A 17,589-nucleotide genomic window follows, 5' to 3' on the forward strand; every position below is an offset into this window, starting at 1 on the left:
GATATAGGTTATTAAGACAGCCTGGATTCAGGAGTTTTGTGCAGAGAGACAAGAATTTCACACAGAGACAGCTCTGGATTTGTTCACTTCACATCACTTTGTTCCATTAATCTCAAAAGACCACTTCAATGTTGTTCAAAACAAATACAAAAAAGTATGCACCTGAGATGAAATATAATGTTACATGTAAATAAATTTACTGATTTGGATTTCCCATTCTGTTAGGTAGTGGTGCAGAGTAGCAATGAAGTACACTCTTCTCAGTGGTGGCAAGCAGGACAAGAAGCAAACTGAATAAAATAAAATTCCATTTTAAAAAAAGAAGTTCTGTTTTATTATTACTTTTTACTGGTAGGATCGTCAAACAGTGGAATAAATTGCTGAGAGAGGTTGTGAACTCTTCACTGTTGAAAGCACTCAAAACTGACTGATCAAGATCCCGAGAAACCTGCTGTAGTTGACAATATCCACCAGTCCCTGCCAAGCTCAGCTCTTCTGCCAAAAGACATACATATTAGTGAATTAGTCAGCTGATTTTTAAGATATAATAATAATAATATATATATTCACTTTGAAGAGAATTGCATGTATATGCTGGTGCCAGACCTTCCAATTCCTACTAGAGCATAAAAACTGGATATTTATTTTTTTAAAAAGTGGGTTACACTCCACCATGATACGATAGATCAAAAACTCAGCATGCCACACATGAGTTACAAAGATTTCTGCTCAAGGCTATCTAGTGAAAAAAAAAAAAGCAGTTTCTTGAGATTTAGTGAATCCACTTTTTTTTTCATTTAAAATATGATTCATTGCACTCTGTTCCACATACCATGCAATCTACTTCTCTGTTCCTTTCTACCAAAGCAAGACCAAACCTAAGTTTTACAAAGGATTTTGGAGGAGGGCAGAAGGTGGAGAAGAAGATAGAAAGAGGTTGATCCAGTGATTTCTGATATGGACTACCTATCGCTATTGACTTCTCAGCATATGGATACAGCAATGGGCAGCAGTAATAAATCTTAAACTCAATGAGATGGTCTGAATGGAATAATCTTAATGGAGTGACTTGTCTTCAGTAAACACAAGCCACTGAGAAGTCATGGATTGCAACTCTTTATTAGTAAGTATACTGAGGTTTTCCATTGCCTGCAATCTGCAGTCAAAGTACTTCTAAAGCCTCAGATATCTGGAGCTGGCTGTACAAGGGAGCAAATACAATGTCAAAGGCATTTGCTTTTCCTTATTTAATCCACTGAAAATGCAATTATCCCCAGAGAAAGGAGATGAAAGAGACTTGGGAAAAGGGAATTTTTCTCAGTCTTATTGTCAAGGGACTGTCTTGTCAGGCTCTATTGGCTTCACTAATTTACTTATTTCCTAATATTCTTCAGACCTCAGCACCTTTGTTAAGAAACAGTACTGTACCTTTTACATTTATTTCTGTAGTTTGAAAATTAACTTTTTTTTAAAGTTGTGACTTAAGTGGCTTTGAGGATCAGTGGAGTTTTGGTTTGGGTTTTTTGATTGTTTTGGGGGGTTTGTTTGTTTAGCTTTGGTTGTTTAGTTTTATTTTTAAAGACAGTGGCTATTAAAATGTGCTGGATTAGAGACTAAATCCCTTGTATTGCAATTAATGAAGAAAGATGTCAGTGTAAAAAAACCCCCAAACAATTACAAAGAAAAAAGAAAAGGGGCTTCCAGGGGCCTCAGTGATGAGGATCTAGGTCTGTCCATGGCCAGCTCCACCCAGCTGAGCCCCTTGGCCAAGATGGGAGCACCAGTGGAAAAACAGACTTAAGAAAGGTCAAAATACTGCACAGCAGTGAAAAGTGAGGTAAAAAACTGTAAGAAACAGCCCTTCAGACACGTAGGTCAATGAAGAAGTGGAGTGGAGGTGCTGCAGTTGCCAGAGATGAGATTTACCTGCAGCCTGTGGAGGAGACCATGGTGGAGCAGATGTTTCCCTGCAGCCCTTGGAGAGACTCTGCTGGAGTAGATATCCACACTGCAGCCTGTGGGAGATGACACATTGGATGGTGTACATGGATATCCTGGTTTTGGCCAGGACAGTGAATTTTTACACTGTAACTGTGAGGGGGCAGAGGCCAGAGCCGTGTGGGTGTGTGGAGGCTGTTATTCTGTACCACTTACTTCACTGCCAGGGAGCAAAAGTAAGGGATTCTCACTTCCAAGGAGGGGAGTGTGGCTTGCGGTCATGAAGAAAAAAGTGGCATGTGGAGGATCTGCCACCATTTCATTCATTGTCTCAGGGGTCACATGGGGCTGGGTTGGTCTCTTTTTGTATACTTTTGTTATTAATGTTGTTTTCGTTCCTGTTTGTTTTCTTGTCTGGATGTTGTTTCCAGTAAATTGTTCTCATCACAGCTCAAGATCTCTCTCTTGTCTCTCTCAGCAGAGGGGATGGGGACGGGGAGAAGCTCAAGCTCGTGGTTTGCATTTTACTGGAAAAACTTAATTAGGGAATACCATTCCTAAACCACCACAGTGGATATGGTCTGAAGGAACTGTGGCCTGTGGCAGACCCACACAGAACAGGTTTTCCTTTGAGAACTGCAGCCCACTGGAAGGAACTGTGCTGAAGCAAGGAAATGTCTCAGGAGGCAAGAACAGTAAAGAGGTTGTTATGGACTCAGCACTATCCTCACATCCCATACCCTCCTTGAGGACAGGAGGAGGAGGAGTTTAGAATGAAGTAGTGAAGTTGAACTTTGGGAAAAAGAGGAGAGAGAAGGTGATCTTTAAATATTGTCTTTTTTTCTTACTATCCCCTATGTTTTGATTGTTGATACACTGGACAAATTCTCTCAACTTCAGTCAGTTTTTCTCTTAAGATTAATTCATAAGTTATCTCCCTGTGCCTGTCTCATTTTCTCCCCCTGTCCTGTTGAGGAGCATGAGGCCAAGATTAACCCACCATGTGTATAAAATCCAAATCAAGTTACCTTGAATACCAGGAGCAGCAATATTTTTGAATACGTTGTCAAAATGTAGCTAGAAAGACTCTGTGAAGAGTCTGTATGGTTGTACAGTATGTGCAGTACAGGAAGAATCACACTAAAAGTACCCAACTTTTGTTAACAGTAGCATAGAAGATGTGAAGACAATGTTTCTCTTGCAAATATCAGCATCTCCAAAAGGTCAGAACAACCCTCACATATGAAAGACTAAATATTTCTACCTCTACCACTTAAGCTCTATAGATTGTATCTCTGAATTTTTTTACCCATGTTGATATCACAGCTCCTGAGTGTAACATCTATGAGAGCAAGAAAGACAGTAAGCTCAAACCAGACAGTGTCCTTCACTTTCTATATATATACACACATACATTTATATAATATATTTAAGATAAAACTATTAACAAAATGGTAAAGTCATCCTTTACCTGTGCCCAGATTATCCCACGGTTTTTCCTTTTTAATTATCTATTTTCACATCATTTTAAGCCAAGGATGAGGTTGTAATCCAGGACTTGAAATACGAAAGAGTATTTGGTCTTTCAGTTCATATGACACATATTTAATATCATACCGCATTTCCAAGTAGCAGAGAGGTCAAGGTGTCTCATTACATAAAGGCACTTTGATGTTTCAGTTGGTGCTGTGAGGTTGTAGCATTTCAATACTTGTACACTTTTTAACTCACATTTATTTAAGCCCTGCTAATGGGATTAGAGAGTTATGATGCTTCCTGGCAGTAGGTATATTGTCCTGTAGATTTTTGCAGATCTTCTATTAAAGGGAGTTACACACTGGAGTACCAATGTCTATTAATACGAATAGCAGCTTCCACAAACAGTCTTCTAAACAGCAATTTGGGTGTCCTAAAGCTTTCTAGTCATTCAGGAGAAATGACTCTGATGTCAACACTTTAGCAGCAGAGAAACATCCATTCCTCTATAAGCACTCACAAGAGACTCTCAAGCAAGACCTTTTTTTTGTTTTAGTTAGTGGAAATGTCTTATATTCTTGAGCCTATTAACTTGTAACAATAGAAATAATAGGAGCTGAGACAGGTGTAGAAAGTTTAATTCTCTTCTTCCTTGCGAGCCTCAAATTTAAAAAGGGAGTTCAAAATTCATGATAAAAAAGGTTATTAAAATTCATGAATGCTAGTATAATATAATTTTGATCTGCACAGTTTTTCAGGGATTGTTGTCAGTTTCTATTCCACTGTTAGCCATCATTAACAGCAAATATGACAGATACACTAATGAAATCAATTTGGTCATGTTATCAATTTAATCCAAAAATGTAACCCCATTTTATTACCTTGTAAGTTATAAAGGCTTATAGGCTAATGTCATCTGTCACTGTAAGAGTTCTCCGCCGAACTTCTTAATAAATAAATGTATGTTTATTTTTTTATATTTTGAATTAATTACTTCAATACAGCAGTAATGCTGGTTTAGCTCATGGTAGGACTGAAATATTGGTCAATGCACTCTAGTAAGGGAAACTTTTCAGTGAAAGGAATATAGCAATACAGTATTGCCCTGGAACCTTGCTACAGCTCGGCAATAGATAACTGTGCAGCAATATTCCCTGCAGCCAACTCACTGTCTAAGAAACTAATACAATCCTCAAGCCTCTATAAGAGTTGTGCCTTGTTGTACGGAAGTTTTTTTAAGGTACAATGAAAGCAGGATTGTCCTCAAACACATACCTCTCTCATTAATAACATTAGAAAGCTCAACAAGATACTGCTCCTTGTAGATGGCAGTATTTTTTTTTGAGCATTTATTATCTGATGAAACTACTTTGTAGCTTTTATATTGTGTTTGGAAAAATAACAGACCAAGCTACGTATCATTATGACAGGTGTCACCAGATGGCATCATTAGAAACAGACTTCTGAATTATTTCACTGCGCGATTAAATATTTAAACTTGGGAAACTTCTCAACTATGAACATAAGCTTAGGCATTATCTTTAAAAATGGAATGAGAAGCAATATTTTTACCTCCAGTTCGAGTTTGTTCTCAAGGAAGAATTGGTTTTGGAGCACAGAAATATACTGTTGGATGTGAATAGTTGTTTTACAAGCTGTTTGCCTTGTTTCCACACCCAAGGCATCTTTACAAGTAAGTAGAAAGTCAACAAGCTTTACCATGCATCTATCTAGATTTTTTAATTCTTCACAAGACAGTAAAAGAATGATAAAAGACTTCTGAAAAAGCAAAATTTTCTTTTTTTAACTGGAGAGAGATACTGAAGAAATCTTTCATTCCTGTTCTCAGAAAGCCATTCAAATTGCAGTGATTTCAGATTATGCATCCTATACAAAATCCCCTCAAGAGTAGCAAACCTGAGGGCCAGTTGCCACCTGGCATACAAGCACTCAGCTAGAGGCAGTATCATGACATGGGCTTTTAGTTGGTACTGCACCACACACTGCCAAACCCACACCAGTAGCCAATAAATAATTCCTTTAGAACTGCTGGTAACCATTGCAGTGGGTATGTCTGCACAGCACTACAGGCTGCAACAATGGGAGAAAAAGGACAGGAGAGGAAGCTTGCTGAGTTTGTCAAACTGCCTAAGGAGACTACAGTTACCATCTAAATAATACAAAGTGATCATGTCATGGAGTCAGCGACAAATCTTCTTCCAATAACATTTTGTTAATCTACGAAGAACAAGTAATGAAGTACAGGAAACTCTAACCTGATGCATACAATTAAATACAAAGTTTTCACAACAACTTTTCTCTCTAACTTGCTGTATTTATCTTTGAGTTTAGACAGTTTTCATGTGTTCCTGGTTTGGAAGAAGCTCTACAGCAATGCATGTATGTTTCTGGAAGAGCCTCCTTTTCATGAACAAGGTGTGGCCATTTGCTCAAGAACTGTCTGTGTCATTTCTGGGGGTGTTAGTTTCCTGTGCACAGTGAGGTCATTGTTATTTACTCAGCTAGAATTTCTGCCCATCCAGAGCTCACTCTCATTTGATTTGTTTTGCATGAGCTGCAAGATACATTATCACTGTCATTTTGCTCTCTTCAAAATTCTGAGAAGAAACAAATATGCCCGTGGAGAAAACCAAGTGCTGCATAGCTACATTGAGGCAGAAATTGTAAGTTGTGCCAAATTAAACATAATTTTGTTCAAGCACCAATATATACTTTTTTATCGTTTGCTAATAGCATGTCATTTAGGCTTCTATGTCTTGAAGTTGCAGTCCATGTTGAATTTCTGCTCTGGAGGCTGCTTTAGTACATCTTTGTAGAAGTGAATGGAGAATGTGGACAGAACTAGCCCGCAATAATTTTCATCTATCCATGTGGAGATTGTCTGCATATACAGGAAGAAATATATGACCCTTGCACTTGCTTTAGTCATTGTGATGGGAAGGCCCTCTTTACTGCCACCGGGGCTCTGTGAGCTGTTTTGTGCAATGTGTTTGTACGTTAACAGCTGTGTCAGGCTTCTACTACCCAATTTTTGTTAGCACCTTCACAACTCAGTACAAAATTCTTGTTGACAGCTGATGTCAACCTTTCCTGTCATTATAGCCTCTGCCTGAGGTGGGTGACAAGTATTGTTATGCCTGTGTGAGAACCCATACTAAGCCACCTGTCTCTCTTCCTGGGTACATAGAAATGTACACATCAGCTTCTTCCAGTGCAGGGAAGGAAGACAGACACTTGCTCACAGTGCTTTATACAATGGCTTTGAGGTAGTGCTCAAGCTCCTTAGGTAGTGTAAACTGCTCTCAGCACATGCTAACATTGTTCCTTCTGTTATGTCAGACCCTATACTCCTAACATAAACACCTTTGGAGTTTCTACTCCTAAACAAAGATCTTTGCAGAGATTTTCTTTTTTCATACTAGATTTTGGTGTGGTTTTTGGTTTTTTGGGTTTTTTTTACATTAAAAGTCCTTACTGCTTTCCATTTTTTTTACTGTATCTGTTCTTTGCATGCTATTTATTAATATTTTTAGTAAAACTGGTTTTTGATTATATGCTAATCAACTTTGTTCATTTGCACAGGTCTTTTTGCATCACTGCGGCACAATATAGTGTTTTAGTGTCACTTTTACTACCCTGATAGTGGCAATATCAAACCTAGAAAATTGTGGGCATGGTCTGTCCAAGCCAGATGTGGAGGACATCAATGCCATGAGCACATTGTGCTTTGTGACTACAAATATAAATCGTAAGTGTCCTCCAATGGCTTGCTGGAGCTCTGAAAAGGCATAACTAACATAGGATTACCATATGAAAACAGTGACTTGACCTAGGCACTGACTAGCTTGAAAACAACATTAGTATCTATTTCAAGAGCAGAAGTTATTTTCCACATATTTCCTAAAATTTGACATAATTGAAGCCACAATTACTTTGATGGTGTAAGAAATGATAAATTGACACTCCTGATTTTCAGTTTTCCATTTTCTGTTAATATTTGGTGATTCATTTTGCCTCTGCATATCTTCATATGCCTCCCATATCTTCACTAATCTGTGTAATTTACTGATACTAACAAACCGTGCAATCTCAGTATTCATATTTCATTCATAGTCAAAAGCAGTACAGGAACTTGTGTCGATCCTCCCACAGAATGGCTCATTATTAGTTACTGTCTATTCTGGCTTATTGTAATTTCTACTTTTTAGTTTAGTTTCCATTTTTTAGTTTATATTTAGTAAGTGACAGAATTGCCTTTTATATATTACCCATGGGTCTCCAAGTTTAATGGGATTTATATCTCAAAAGAAGACAACCACATTATCAGTAAAATTCTCATCTCTGCAGTTAAAATAATGTTTCCTTTCTTATTTCCCTGTTTCAAATAATACTCCTTTTGACTCCCCTAGCATGTACTGAATACTAAAAAGCACTTATTAAACACTAAATACTCTGAAATGAAAAAAATATTTTTCTCTGGTCTTGGTTGGGTTTTTTTGCAGTTTCTTTCTTGAACTCCTTTCTCTACTCAAGCCCCAGTTTGAAATCAGAAGTCGAATATCGTGCTTTCTGTCCATCTTTATTTGCCTAAGCCCAGTGTGAGATTCATTACTTCAGTAGGATCAAATCTGTTATGTCAGAAAAAAATAGTCAACACATTCCTGTCTTTGGTCGTTACTCATATAACATCCAGCATCATACAAAGATGCTTAAAAGAAAATGCTTTCTTATGTATTTATATTTTTTTAATTGGAATAGGTACTGCATATATATAGGTTTATGTGATGAAACAGCTGGTTCTGGGTGCGGTTTTCTCCCTTGAATAAATATAATAAATATTTCAATTTAGGTTTGGGTTGGTTTGTTTGTTTTTTTGGAGTTTTTTTGGCTTCTTGTGCTACATCCACTGCTGGCTTGTTCATTTCTTCTTTCCACTAGTTCAGTTGCCCAGGCAGTCAGTGCTGTGATTTTCCTGTCAACCAATCATTTACCACCTTTTAGTTCAGCTGTTCTTCATAGCTACAGAGGCTTTTCAGACACAGAGTTGAATTCCTTATTTTCTTCTGGAAACTCTAATTAGTAATCAGGATTGTGATGAGTAGGCTATATGAGATAGTAAGTGCCTGGGTTAAAGATTTATGCAACAGCACATGGGTACAATTTCAGTAAACAAGTGAATGATTGAGGATTCCACATAAAACCTGAGCTGCTGCTAAGAAGAAATGAATTGACAAAAAAAAAAAAAAAAAAGCTAAAAGCATAATTATGAAATTGGTGAATGATGTGTCACATTGATTGCTACAGTGTGCTAATGTTTGCTCCATTTGATATCCCAGATATTAAAAGCAGTACTTAAATGTGTCCTTGCCTGGGCTAACAGAAAGCTAAATTGAAGCTTTTTTCAAAAAATTTTTAAAGGTTTACTGCATTTCTAGAGGTTGTTTTTATTAGTCTATTATGTGTTTTTATGTATTATTCTGTTTCCTTTCAAGCATGTTTTGAAAAAGTTACTTGTGTGCAAGTTGAGAAATGACGGATATTTAATAGCATTCAAATAAGACATTATCTTCTGTCTTTCAAATTCTGCTTTTGAAGAGGCACATAAAATACTTTCAGAAACAAACAAGTTTTTTTTTTATGTAACTTAGTTTTGTAAAATTAAGGTTAACAATATTCTGAAAACATATTGTTCCTGAGAGAGAAACATTTCACCACTGCTCTTAGAGTAGTAATTCACAGTGACAAAGGCAGCCAGTGTATTTAGTTTTCTTAAAACTGTACATTCTGGGGGAGGACGGAAAAGCACAAAACACATTTTAAGTGCCTTGAAGTGTCTGTTGTACACAAGAGACTCAGAAACGAGAATGCATCTCTGAAGAGTAATCAGAATCTTTTTCCTTTATAGATCTTATCCAGAGTAAGCCTTATAACCATGTATATCTACTCTTTTTTGAGTATTTAAATATTTAGAAAACAAAAACAAGGTTGCATATTCAGAACTGATTGGAATGTAGATTTTAGAATCGTTTTAGAATGATTTTAGATGTAAAGAATTCAGATGTCCAGTCATAGATTCTCTTGTTCCTGGAAGATCCATTTTCCAGAAAATAAATGACCTTAATACGATCTGTGACTGAGCACACCAAAATGAAAGTACCCAAGACATAAAAAAGGAAGGGTAAAACTTCAAAACACAGCTCATGTCCTCAATTTCCAATTCCATCTTTCTCTCTGTGCTCCCACCTTACTTATCATCTGGTGAAATTCCTTTGGTGACGTCATGCTCAGGGAACAAGTCTCACTTATAAAAGGATTTTCTTTATTTTTCATAATTTAGCTGAACCAACACAAAACTGAATACTGTAAAGCAACAAAAAGGATGTAACAACTTTCATTTTTTTCTGTGTTTGCTAAATAAGGCTACTAAGCTCCCTTTAAAATAAATCCAAACAGAGAGTTGGTAGAGTGAGGGATCTGGCTCTTGAGGTCTACATGTACAGTAAATGTATTTACCATCATTTATTGCATGACATTTTAAACCTGACATTGGTCATTTATAGTGCAGTCAGTCCATAACACTTTACAAGTGGCTGGGCTTAAATTGCTACTTTGATACTGGTCAAAATCCTATGATTAAATAAGAATTTTGTAGATATTTATTTTACTTGAAGACAAAATGATCCATAGTTCACATTTTCCTGCAACCGCTGCATTAAATAAGCCTCAATGTTTGAGTAGGCTTTAAAAAAAATTCTTTAATCAACTTTTCATTTTTGTACCTTTCATCTATGGTCACTTGAATAATCTCTATATATTTTTCTTTAGTAGAATAGAACTAGCATAACACTAAAAGTTAATTGGAGTATTAGGTAGTATACTTGAAACCAAAATACATTTGCCAGGAAGAAATTAAGCTCCCTTGTTGATTGTATCATACCAATATGTACCAAACTTATATGCCAAAAGGTACAGTAAAAGGGAACAAGGTTTTGTTTCTGTTTTATCATAATTTCTCCCTTGTCTATGCTGTCTTTGCTAAATTTTCACTAACCAATAATGCTGAAAAAGTGGGCTTTCTAACAATGAGGTAAAACACTGAAAATGGGATAAGGAACAGGCTTCAAACAGACCCTTACATAAAAGTAGGGAAGAGAAGGAAGGAAGGAAGGAAGGAAGGAAGGAAGGAAGGAAGGAAGGAAGGCCTTGCTATGAAGAGCAAAGAGTAAAATATTTTACACTCTATTTTTATCAGTACATAAAGACAAAAAAATAAAAATAAAATAAAAATAAAAAATGCCTTCCAACAGTGCAATGGTTGAATGCATTTATGTAATATAAACAACATTATTCTTTGCTTTTTCTACACAGTCCTCTCTGGTCATGCTTTACATCCAGAATGTCCCAATGGAAGAAAGCAAACGACACCGGTCACTTCAGAGACAACTGAAGTAATAAAACACAACTTAACTCTGAACCACTTTTCATAACTGTCAGAGTTATCACGTTAATTGTTAAATAGGATTTTCTACAAATATACAACATATAAAAACTGTTAAATATATAACTTTAGGCTTTTCAAAATACATTTAATGATCTCTTTCAAACAAGTGTTACTTTTGTTTTCTCTTTAATTTGCTTTCTGGTGCTAAATGGTGTATCAGATGAGACATAGGCCACAGATGACCAAACATGCTCTTTGCAAATACTGTATTATCCAACTTTAACTATCAAAAATGGAACTGTAGAAGAGGCATGTTTAACTGGTTAAAACGGAAAATGATTTTAGTACGAGAAAGTCAATCTAAGTACAGAGGAATAAAGGTGCCGTGTCGACAGTTTGTGTTCTTTTTGTCCAAGTTTTTCAAACATAGGTCATTTTCTCTCAGCGCTCCATTATGTTCTCTTGAACATGGCATTTCAAGAGCAGGTCTCTGAGTTAGTTTTTACTTCAGCTTTCCATAAAGACTTCTGCTGGACAACATTTCAGCTTTGTGAAAGCTGGAATCATGTCTTTGTGGAGACCTCCTTCAATTTAATGACATAACTCTGTTAAGAGTAAGATTGTGTCCACTTTAAAATAGATTTTGCTCTTTGGTCTATTGTAAATACTGAAAGTATAAGAAAATAAAAGCAATTCAGACAGTTTAGGGCACAAGAAGAGTTTCTCTTTTGCACCTCAGTCTCCTCCCATAGGCAAAACAGTCTTCTCTAAGGCTGATTGGGATGATACTCTTCATTGTAGCAGACTCTTCGGATTGAAACATGTAGGTAACAGCAAGTCCAGCAGTGGTGTATAACGCAGATGAAATGTTAACCATGAACTTTTTTGTATTGCTAATGCCCAAGCATATCTCTTTTTCTATATTCCTTAGTCCAGTGATCCTTAGAATGGTAGAACAAACTTTAGCTCATAATGCAGAGGAATTATGCTGTCATTCATGAGATACAGAGAAAGGAGACAGTTGGGTTGATGACATATAACGGATGATGATCAACAGCAGTGAAACTTGACTAAGTTAAGCAGCTCACAGAGAGCCTAAACCACTCCTACGAGGATTCTGTGTTGCTGCATTTGTCAGGAGACCTGTAAATCAATAAGAACAAATGAGTCAGTGTTTTAATTTCAATTCTGCTTATCTTTGCTGTCCATTATTACAAAATACACTGTACTGAGATTTTTCAAGGAGACAGTTAATAAATTTGAAGATATTTATTTTGCACAGAATTTTCCCTGAGAAAGAAGCATATGAAAAAGCCTATATTTTTATTATAAAACGTTTATGCTTTAATAATTATTTCCAATAAATTATAACTTATAATAACTTCAATGCCATCCACTTTTTACTAAGCTTCTTGCACGTTCTTTCTCATAAAAATCACAGAATGTTCTTTTACACACATTAAAGTTACAAATAACAATGTCTAATACACATGGTGATTAAGATTACTTTTAATTTTTATGTTTAGGATGTAATGAACAATGGACATGAAAACCATGAACATATATTAAAAATGCAAAGATGTTTGTACTGGAGACTTTTCTGCTGTTAAGTTTCCAAAGAGCACTAGAGTGTGCCTAATTTAATCAATACTGCCCTCTAGCGATGCTATTACAAGTGCAAAATAATGTAAATAATGGCTATTAATAGTCAATTTAATCAGAAAATTGTTTTAGTTACGTACCAGAAACAAACAAAACAAAACAAAAAAAATCCCAACAAAATGCAAGATAATAAAAACAGGCAAAGTACTGCCCAATGAACCTGTTGCAAAGAAAATTGAATGGAAGTAGTATTTTGAAAGAGAAACAGAACCAAAGTTCACACCATTAAAGAAATCAAGAGTACTGGAAGACAGCACAAGCACAAATGAGAAAATAACAACCGATTTATACAACAAAGAGCCAGCTACTCATGCTCACCCAAAATATGAGTTTAGAAATGGTTTAAAAAATACACAGATGCTGTATGCTCCAAAATGTTGTGGGGTATATTAAGAAAGCATGATTGCTACAAAATGCTGTTTGAATTTTCAAAAAATTATCTTCTGCTTTGGCATTTTTCTGTCTCCAAGTAGTCAGAACTGTTATTACTGATGGAAATACCATGCAAAACTCCAGAAAATACTTAACAGTGAATGTAAAAGCAAAACAAACAACAAAATCAAATTCAATTGGTTTAAGCCATATATTAAATATTGCATTTTTAACCTAATCTTCAGAGCTGTACATGAAAAAATCTGCCTCCAAATCAATTTAGTGACAGCTTGAAACATATGGATCTCTATATATATGCATGTAGAAAGAAAGAAAGAGAGAGAGAGAGAGGCAGATAGATAGATGAATACTTTCCTTACAAGGCATAAAGTGTATGTCATAGATTTCTGCTTTTGTCCTCTCACCTTTTCCAGGAAAAAACACCCCAGAAATCTTGCAAACAGCCTTTCCTTTTCGGACTAGTGATCAGATCTCCAAACCACATGGCCTCAGACAGGCTGAAGGCAAAAAACCTGGTTGATTATTGTGATATATTCCCCTTCTTAAATATACTTTCAGCAAGAGAAATTAAAGTTTTGCTTCTATTAATTTTACTCTTTCCCCTTTAAACTCTTTCTTGGGCTTCCTGATATGCCCCCTATTTTTCTTCCCATTAGAAAAGAACACAACTTTAAAGGTAGTAATACTTTTTAAGGTTGCAAGACACAAAGCAAACAATTTATGGTTTATTAGGTCTGAAAGTAAACTACTATGTGTTAAGAATTAGCTTGACATAGATCCATCTTTCCTTTATCATGCTGGAATGGCCCACAGCTAAAAGCAACAGCGTAAACTGCTGATGGACTGTATGTTCAGTGTTTTCATAGTGTACTTCTCTACCATATTGGTCCCAGGATGAAGAGAGAATTCAGGTACAACAACATACATTCATAGATACCTGCTGCTTTGTCATTTTATGGGGATAAAAGCTTCCTTCCTTCCTTGCTATCCCTGTCTCCACTTTAAACACCCCTGCTGCATGAATATGGTATTAACACTTTAAAAGAAGACAAGAAGCGAGGAGAAAATTATGCACTTTAAAAATGCTGAGGAAGGGCATAGAGCAGGCTTGAAATAAAGTGATGACAGGAAGAGGAACAGATTAGAGAACAGGAGGTGAATTTACAACTTTGGACAATGACAGGAGAAAATGAAAGTGGGAAAAATGCATAGGTTAGCCAGGGAAGTATAAACATCACTTATTAATGAAGGCATGAAAAAGAAGTAAGATAGGTAATAACAGATAGAAAGGAGAGAGAAAATAAGAGAGAGCATGATGAGTCCAGAGAAGAGGAAGAGAATGCACACCTACCCTCCCACCTCCTGTTTTTTCCCTTTCGTTCCTCATTACAGGTAAATAAATCACTCCCCAGAAAAACAGACAGATCAAATAAGAGAAAAGAGGGACTCCTAAAAAAAAATAAAAAGGACTTGTTTACTATTTATAGTAATAGTTCAATCCATAGAATAGAATCATTGAATCAGTTAGGTTGAAAAATACTTTTAAGACCATCACGTCCAACCCAGTGCTGCCAAGTCCACCACTAAACCATGTCCATAAGGACCACATATATACATCTTTTAAATACTTCCACAGATGGTGATTCAATCACTTCCCTGGGTAGCCTCTTCCAAGACTTGACAACCCTTTTAGCAAAGAAATTTTGACTAATATCAATATAAACCTCCCCAGTGCAACTTGAGGCTGATTTCACTCATTCTGTCACTTGTTACTTGGGAAAACAGACTGACCCCCTTCTGGCTACAATCTCCTTTCAGAGTGGTAAGGTGTCTCCTGAGCCTCCTTTTCTCCAGGCTGAACAACCTCAGCTCCCTCAGCCACTCCGCAAAAATCTTGTGCTCCAGACCCTTCCCCAGCTCCGTTGCTCTTCTCTGGACATGCTCCAGCACCTCAGTGTCTTTCTTGTAAGTGAGGGGCCCAAAACTGAACATGGGATTTGAGGTGTGGCCTCACCAGTGCCAAGTACAGGGGGACAATCACCACCCGGTCCTGCTGACCACACTATTATGGAAACAAGCCCGAATTCCATTGGCTTTTCTGGCCGCCTGGGTACATGCTGGCTCATGTTCAGCTGCTATTGACCAGTACTCTCAGCTCCTTTTCTGTTGGGTCGTTTTACACCTGCTCTTCCCCTGTAGCACCGCATGGGGTTGTTGTGACCCAAGTGCAGGACACACCACTTCACCTTGTAGAACCTCCTATACTTGTCCTTGACCCACTGATCCAGCCTGTCCAGAGCCCACTGCAGAATCTTTCTACCCTCCAGCAGATAAACACTTCCACCCAACTTGGTGTCATCTGTGAGCTGACTGAGGGTGCACTCAATCCCCCTGTCCAGATCATTGGTTGAGATATTAAGCAGAACTGGCCCCAATACTGAGCCCTGGGGAACACCACGAGTGACTGTAAGCCAGTGAGATTTAATTCTACTCACCACCACTCTCTCGGCTCAGCCATCCAGTATTTTTTTATCCAGTGAGAGGTGCACCTATCAAAGCAGCCAATTTCTCCAGGAGAATGCTTTGGAAAACAGTGTCAAAGGCTTTACTAAAGTTCAGGTAGACAACATCCATAGCCTTTCCCTCATCCACTGAGTAAGCTGCCTTGGCATTAGATGAGGTTGGTCTAGCAGGTCAATGCCTTTCATAAACCCATACTGGCTAGGTTTGATCCCCTGGTTGTTCTGCATGTGCCATAGGATGACACTCAAGATGATCTGCTCCATGACCTTCCCTGGCACCAAAGTCAGACTGAAAGGCCTGTAGTCTGCTCTCTGGAAGTCCAAGGTGGCAGTTCTGCTGACCTCCCTCTTTCCTTCTCTAAGAATTGAAAACGTGAATCAAAATGCATGAGAAGCCACTTCCCTGACAGGCAAGTTTTAAGTAAAATGGTGCTCTTGATGAGTGTTTGGCAGCAATTTTTAGAAAACCATTTAGGTCATGAGATTGCAATAATAACTGCAACTTAAATAACTATTTACATAAAACTGCTTCAAAGCCTGGGAAATTTGTTTTCACATTGTTTTGGTTCTTTTTTTCCCTTCACTCAGGATATTTGTAGCAGCATCAAATTAAAGAAGGCCTGGGTACCAATCACATAGGACAACATTTTCTATTCTGTTCATACATAGAACTCATGTCAGTTCTAGGTACCAATGCACATCTGTTTGTCACTGACTTCAGTGAAGTCAGAATTTTTTCCTAGTGCTTCAGACAGCATGTTCTGCTTCCTTTGGGAGGAGCCAAATATTTGGGCTGTAAGTTTGAGTTTCTTCAAATTTGAGGTACTGAATGGGAATCTAGTACCAGAGATTAAAATACTACTGTATGTGTTCTGATGGTTTACATGGTGGAAGTCCAAGCCCCTGCATGTTCCACAGGAATCTGCTCAAGAGGAAAACAAATTTTCCTGCTAATAATCCAAAGCATAAAAAACAATACCGTTCACATAACCATATATATCTTACTGTTGTTTTTGGTGACTTGAATATGTCTTGAGAGTGTTTGGCTTATTAGAGCAATTATAACACAGTCCACTTAATTTGTCTTACTCTGGAGGGAGTAGAATAAGGGTCAGTCCATCTCCAACTCTGCCCTAATGGCATGTAAAATATTTCATTGGTTAATTTTTATGGTCAAGAAGAAAGGAAAAAAAGTTATGTAAGTCATCTTGAGAAGATAAGGATATATGATGCTTTGCTGACTTACACAGGCTTTCCACCCAAAGAACCCCCCATAAAACCCTCTCTTTCTCTCAGTGTAGTATCTAGGATTTAACCGAGTGACAAAAATGTTTGAATTTCTCATCACAAACCAGAAAGTTGAGCCAGGCTTACTGCAAGTGGCAAGTATTTTCAGAGTTAGGATTGAGTTTCAAGTATGTCTGTCCTGACCTTTTACTTCATGTGGAATCCACATAAATACCAACAATTCCATGTCAAGCCTGATAAAACTTTAGCAGCTGCATCTGCTTTTTACTTGGTGTTTTCTGAATAAAAATAAGAGTGCACCAAAGTTGTTATTTTTGCTACAGTAGCCAAGTCCTCTTAGATGACTACCTGTTGCAGTCACACTGGCACTCTGTGAACTCTGAACTACCTATCATGTTTCCAGAATTGATTTCTGGAAATTTTCTGGGTACCTACAAAGAAATTGGTCATAGAAAAGATGTTTCAGTGTACTTAACAGCTGAACTACTTGTCTAAATTGTGTGTTTTACACTTTCAACTACAGTCTTATGCCTCTGCAAGTTTTAGGATTCTGTACGGCATCCATCAGTGCAAACAGCTTTTTTTTGTTTGGGTTCTATTTGACAAAGATAGTTCACAGAGATGGATGCAGGTTGGACAAGTCTCTGACTCACAAATCTACTCATAATAGAAACAGTTCCAAACCTTTTACCAACTGACTGCAAGTCAGATAAACAGCATGCCTTCCCTCTGCTTATGTGGCTCTCAGTTCTAGGTCCCTAAACAACTAAGCATGTATGATGCAGAGAGAAAGATGTAAAAGCATTAAAATGCTCAAGGAAAACCTTACACTGCCTTGCAAGATACCTCCTGCTTTATGGGAATAAAAATGTAAATTTCTGGTGGTGA

General features: G+C 37.2%; 1 protein-coding gene across 9 annotated transcripts in view; it reads right to left on the minus strand.

The window, feature by feature from the left end:
- Nucleotides 1-17,589, minus strand: part of TAFA5 (TAFA chemokine like family member 5) — a 518,314-nt gene that overhangs the window by 96,053 nt on the left and 404,672 nt on the right. For 2 of the 9 annotated variants that reach the window (XR_007203093.1, XR_007203096.1), the window contains 2 exons: nt 13,336-13,428; nt 10,746-12,019 (listed from right to left, as the gene is read on the minus strand). The exons of 4 other annotated variants lie outside the window; for them this stretch is intronic. Coding sequence is in view for 1 of the 5 variants with exons in the window: in XM_048300904.1 (XP_048156861.1) it covers nt 12,011-12,019 (9 nt within the window). In the remaining 4 variants the exon portion in view is untranslated. Of the gene's footprint in view, nt 1-10,745; nt 12,020-13,335; nt 13,429-14,282; nt 14,381-17,589 lie in introns of those variants that run through there. 3 more of the 9 variants (XR_007203094.1, XR_007203095.1, XM_048300904.1) reach the window with 3 other exon arrangements.

Source organism: Corvus hawaiiensis, chromosome 4 (genome assembly GCF_020740725.1).
Source record: "Corvus hawaiiensis isolate bCorHaw1 chromosome 4, bCorHaw1.pri.cur, whole genome shotgun sequence".
Taxonomy (NCBI): domain Eukaryota; kingdom Metazoa; phylum Chordata; class Aves; order Passeriformes; family Corvidae; genus Corvus; species Corvus hawaiiensis.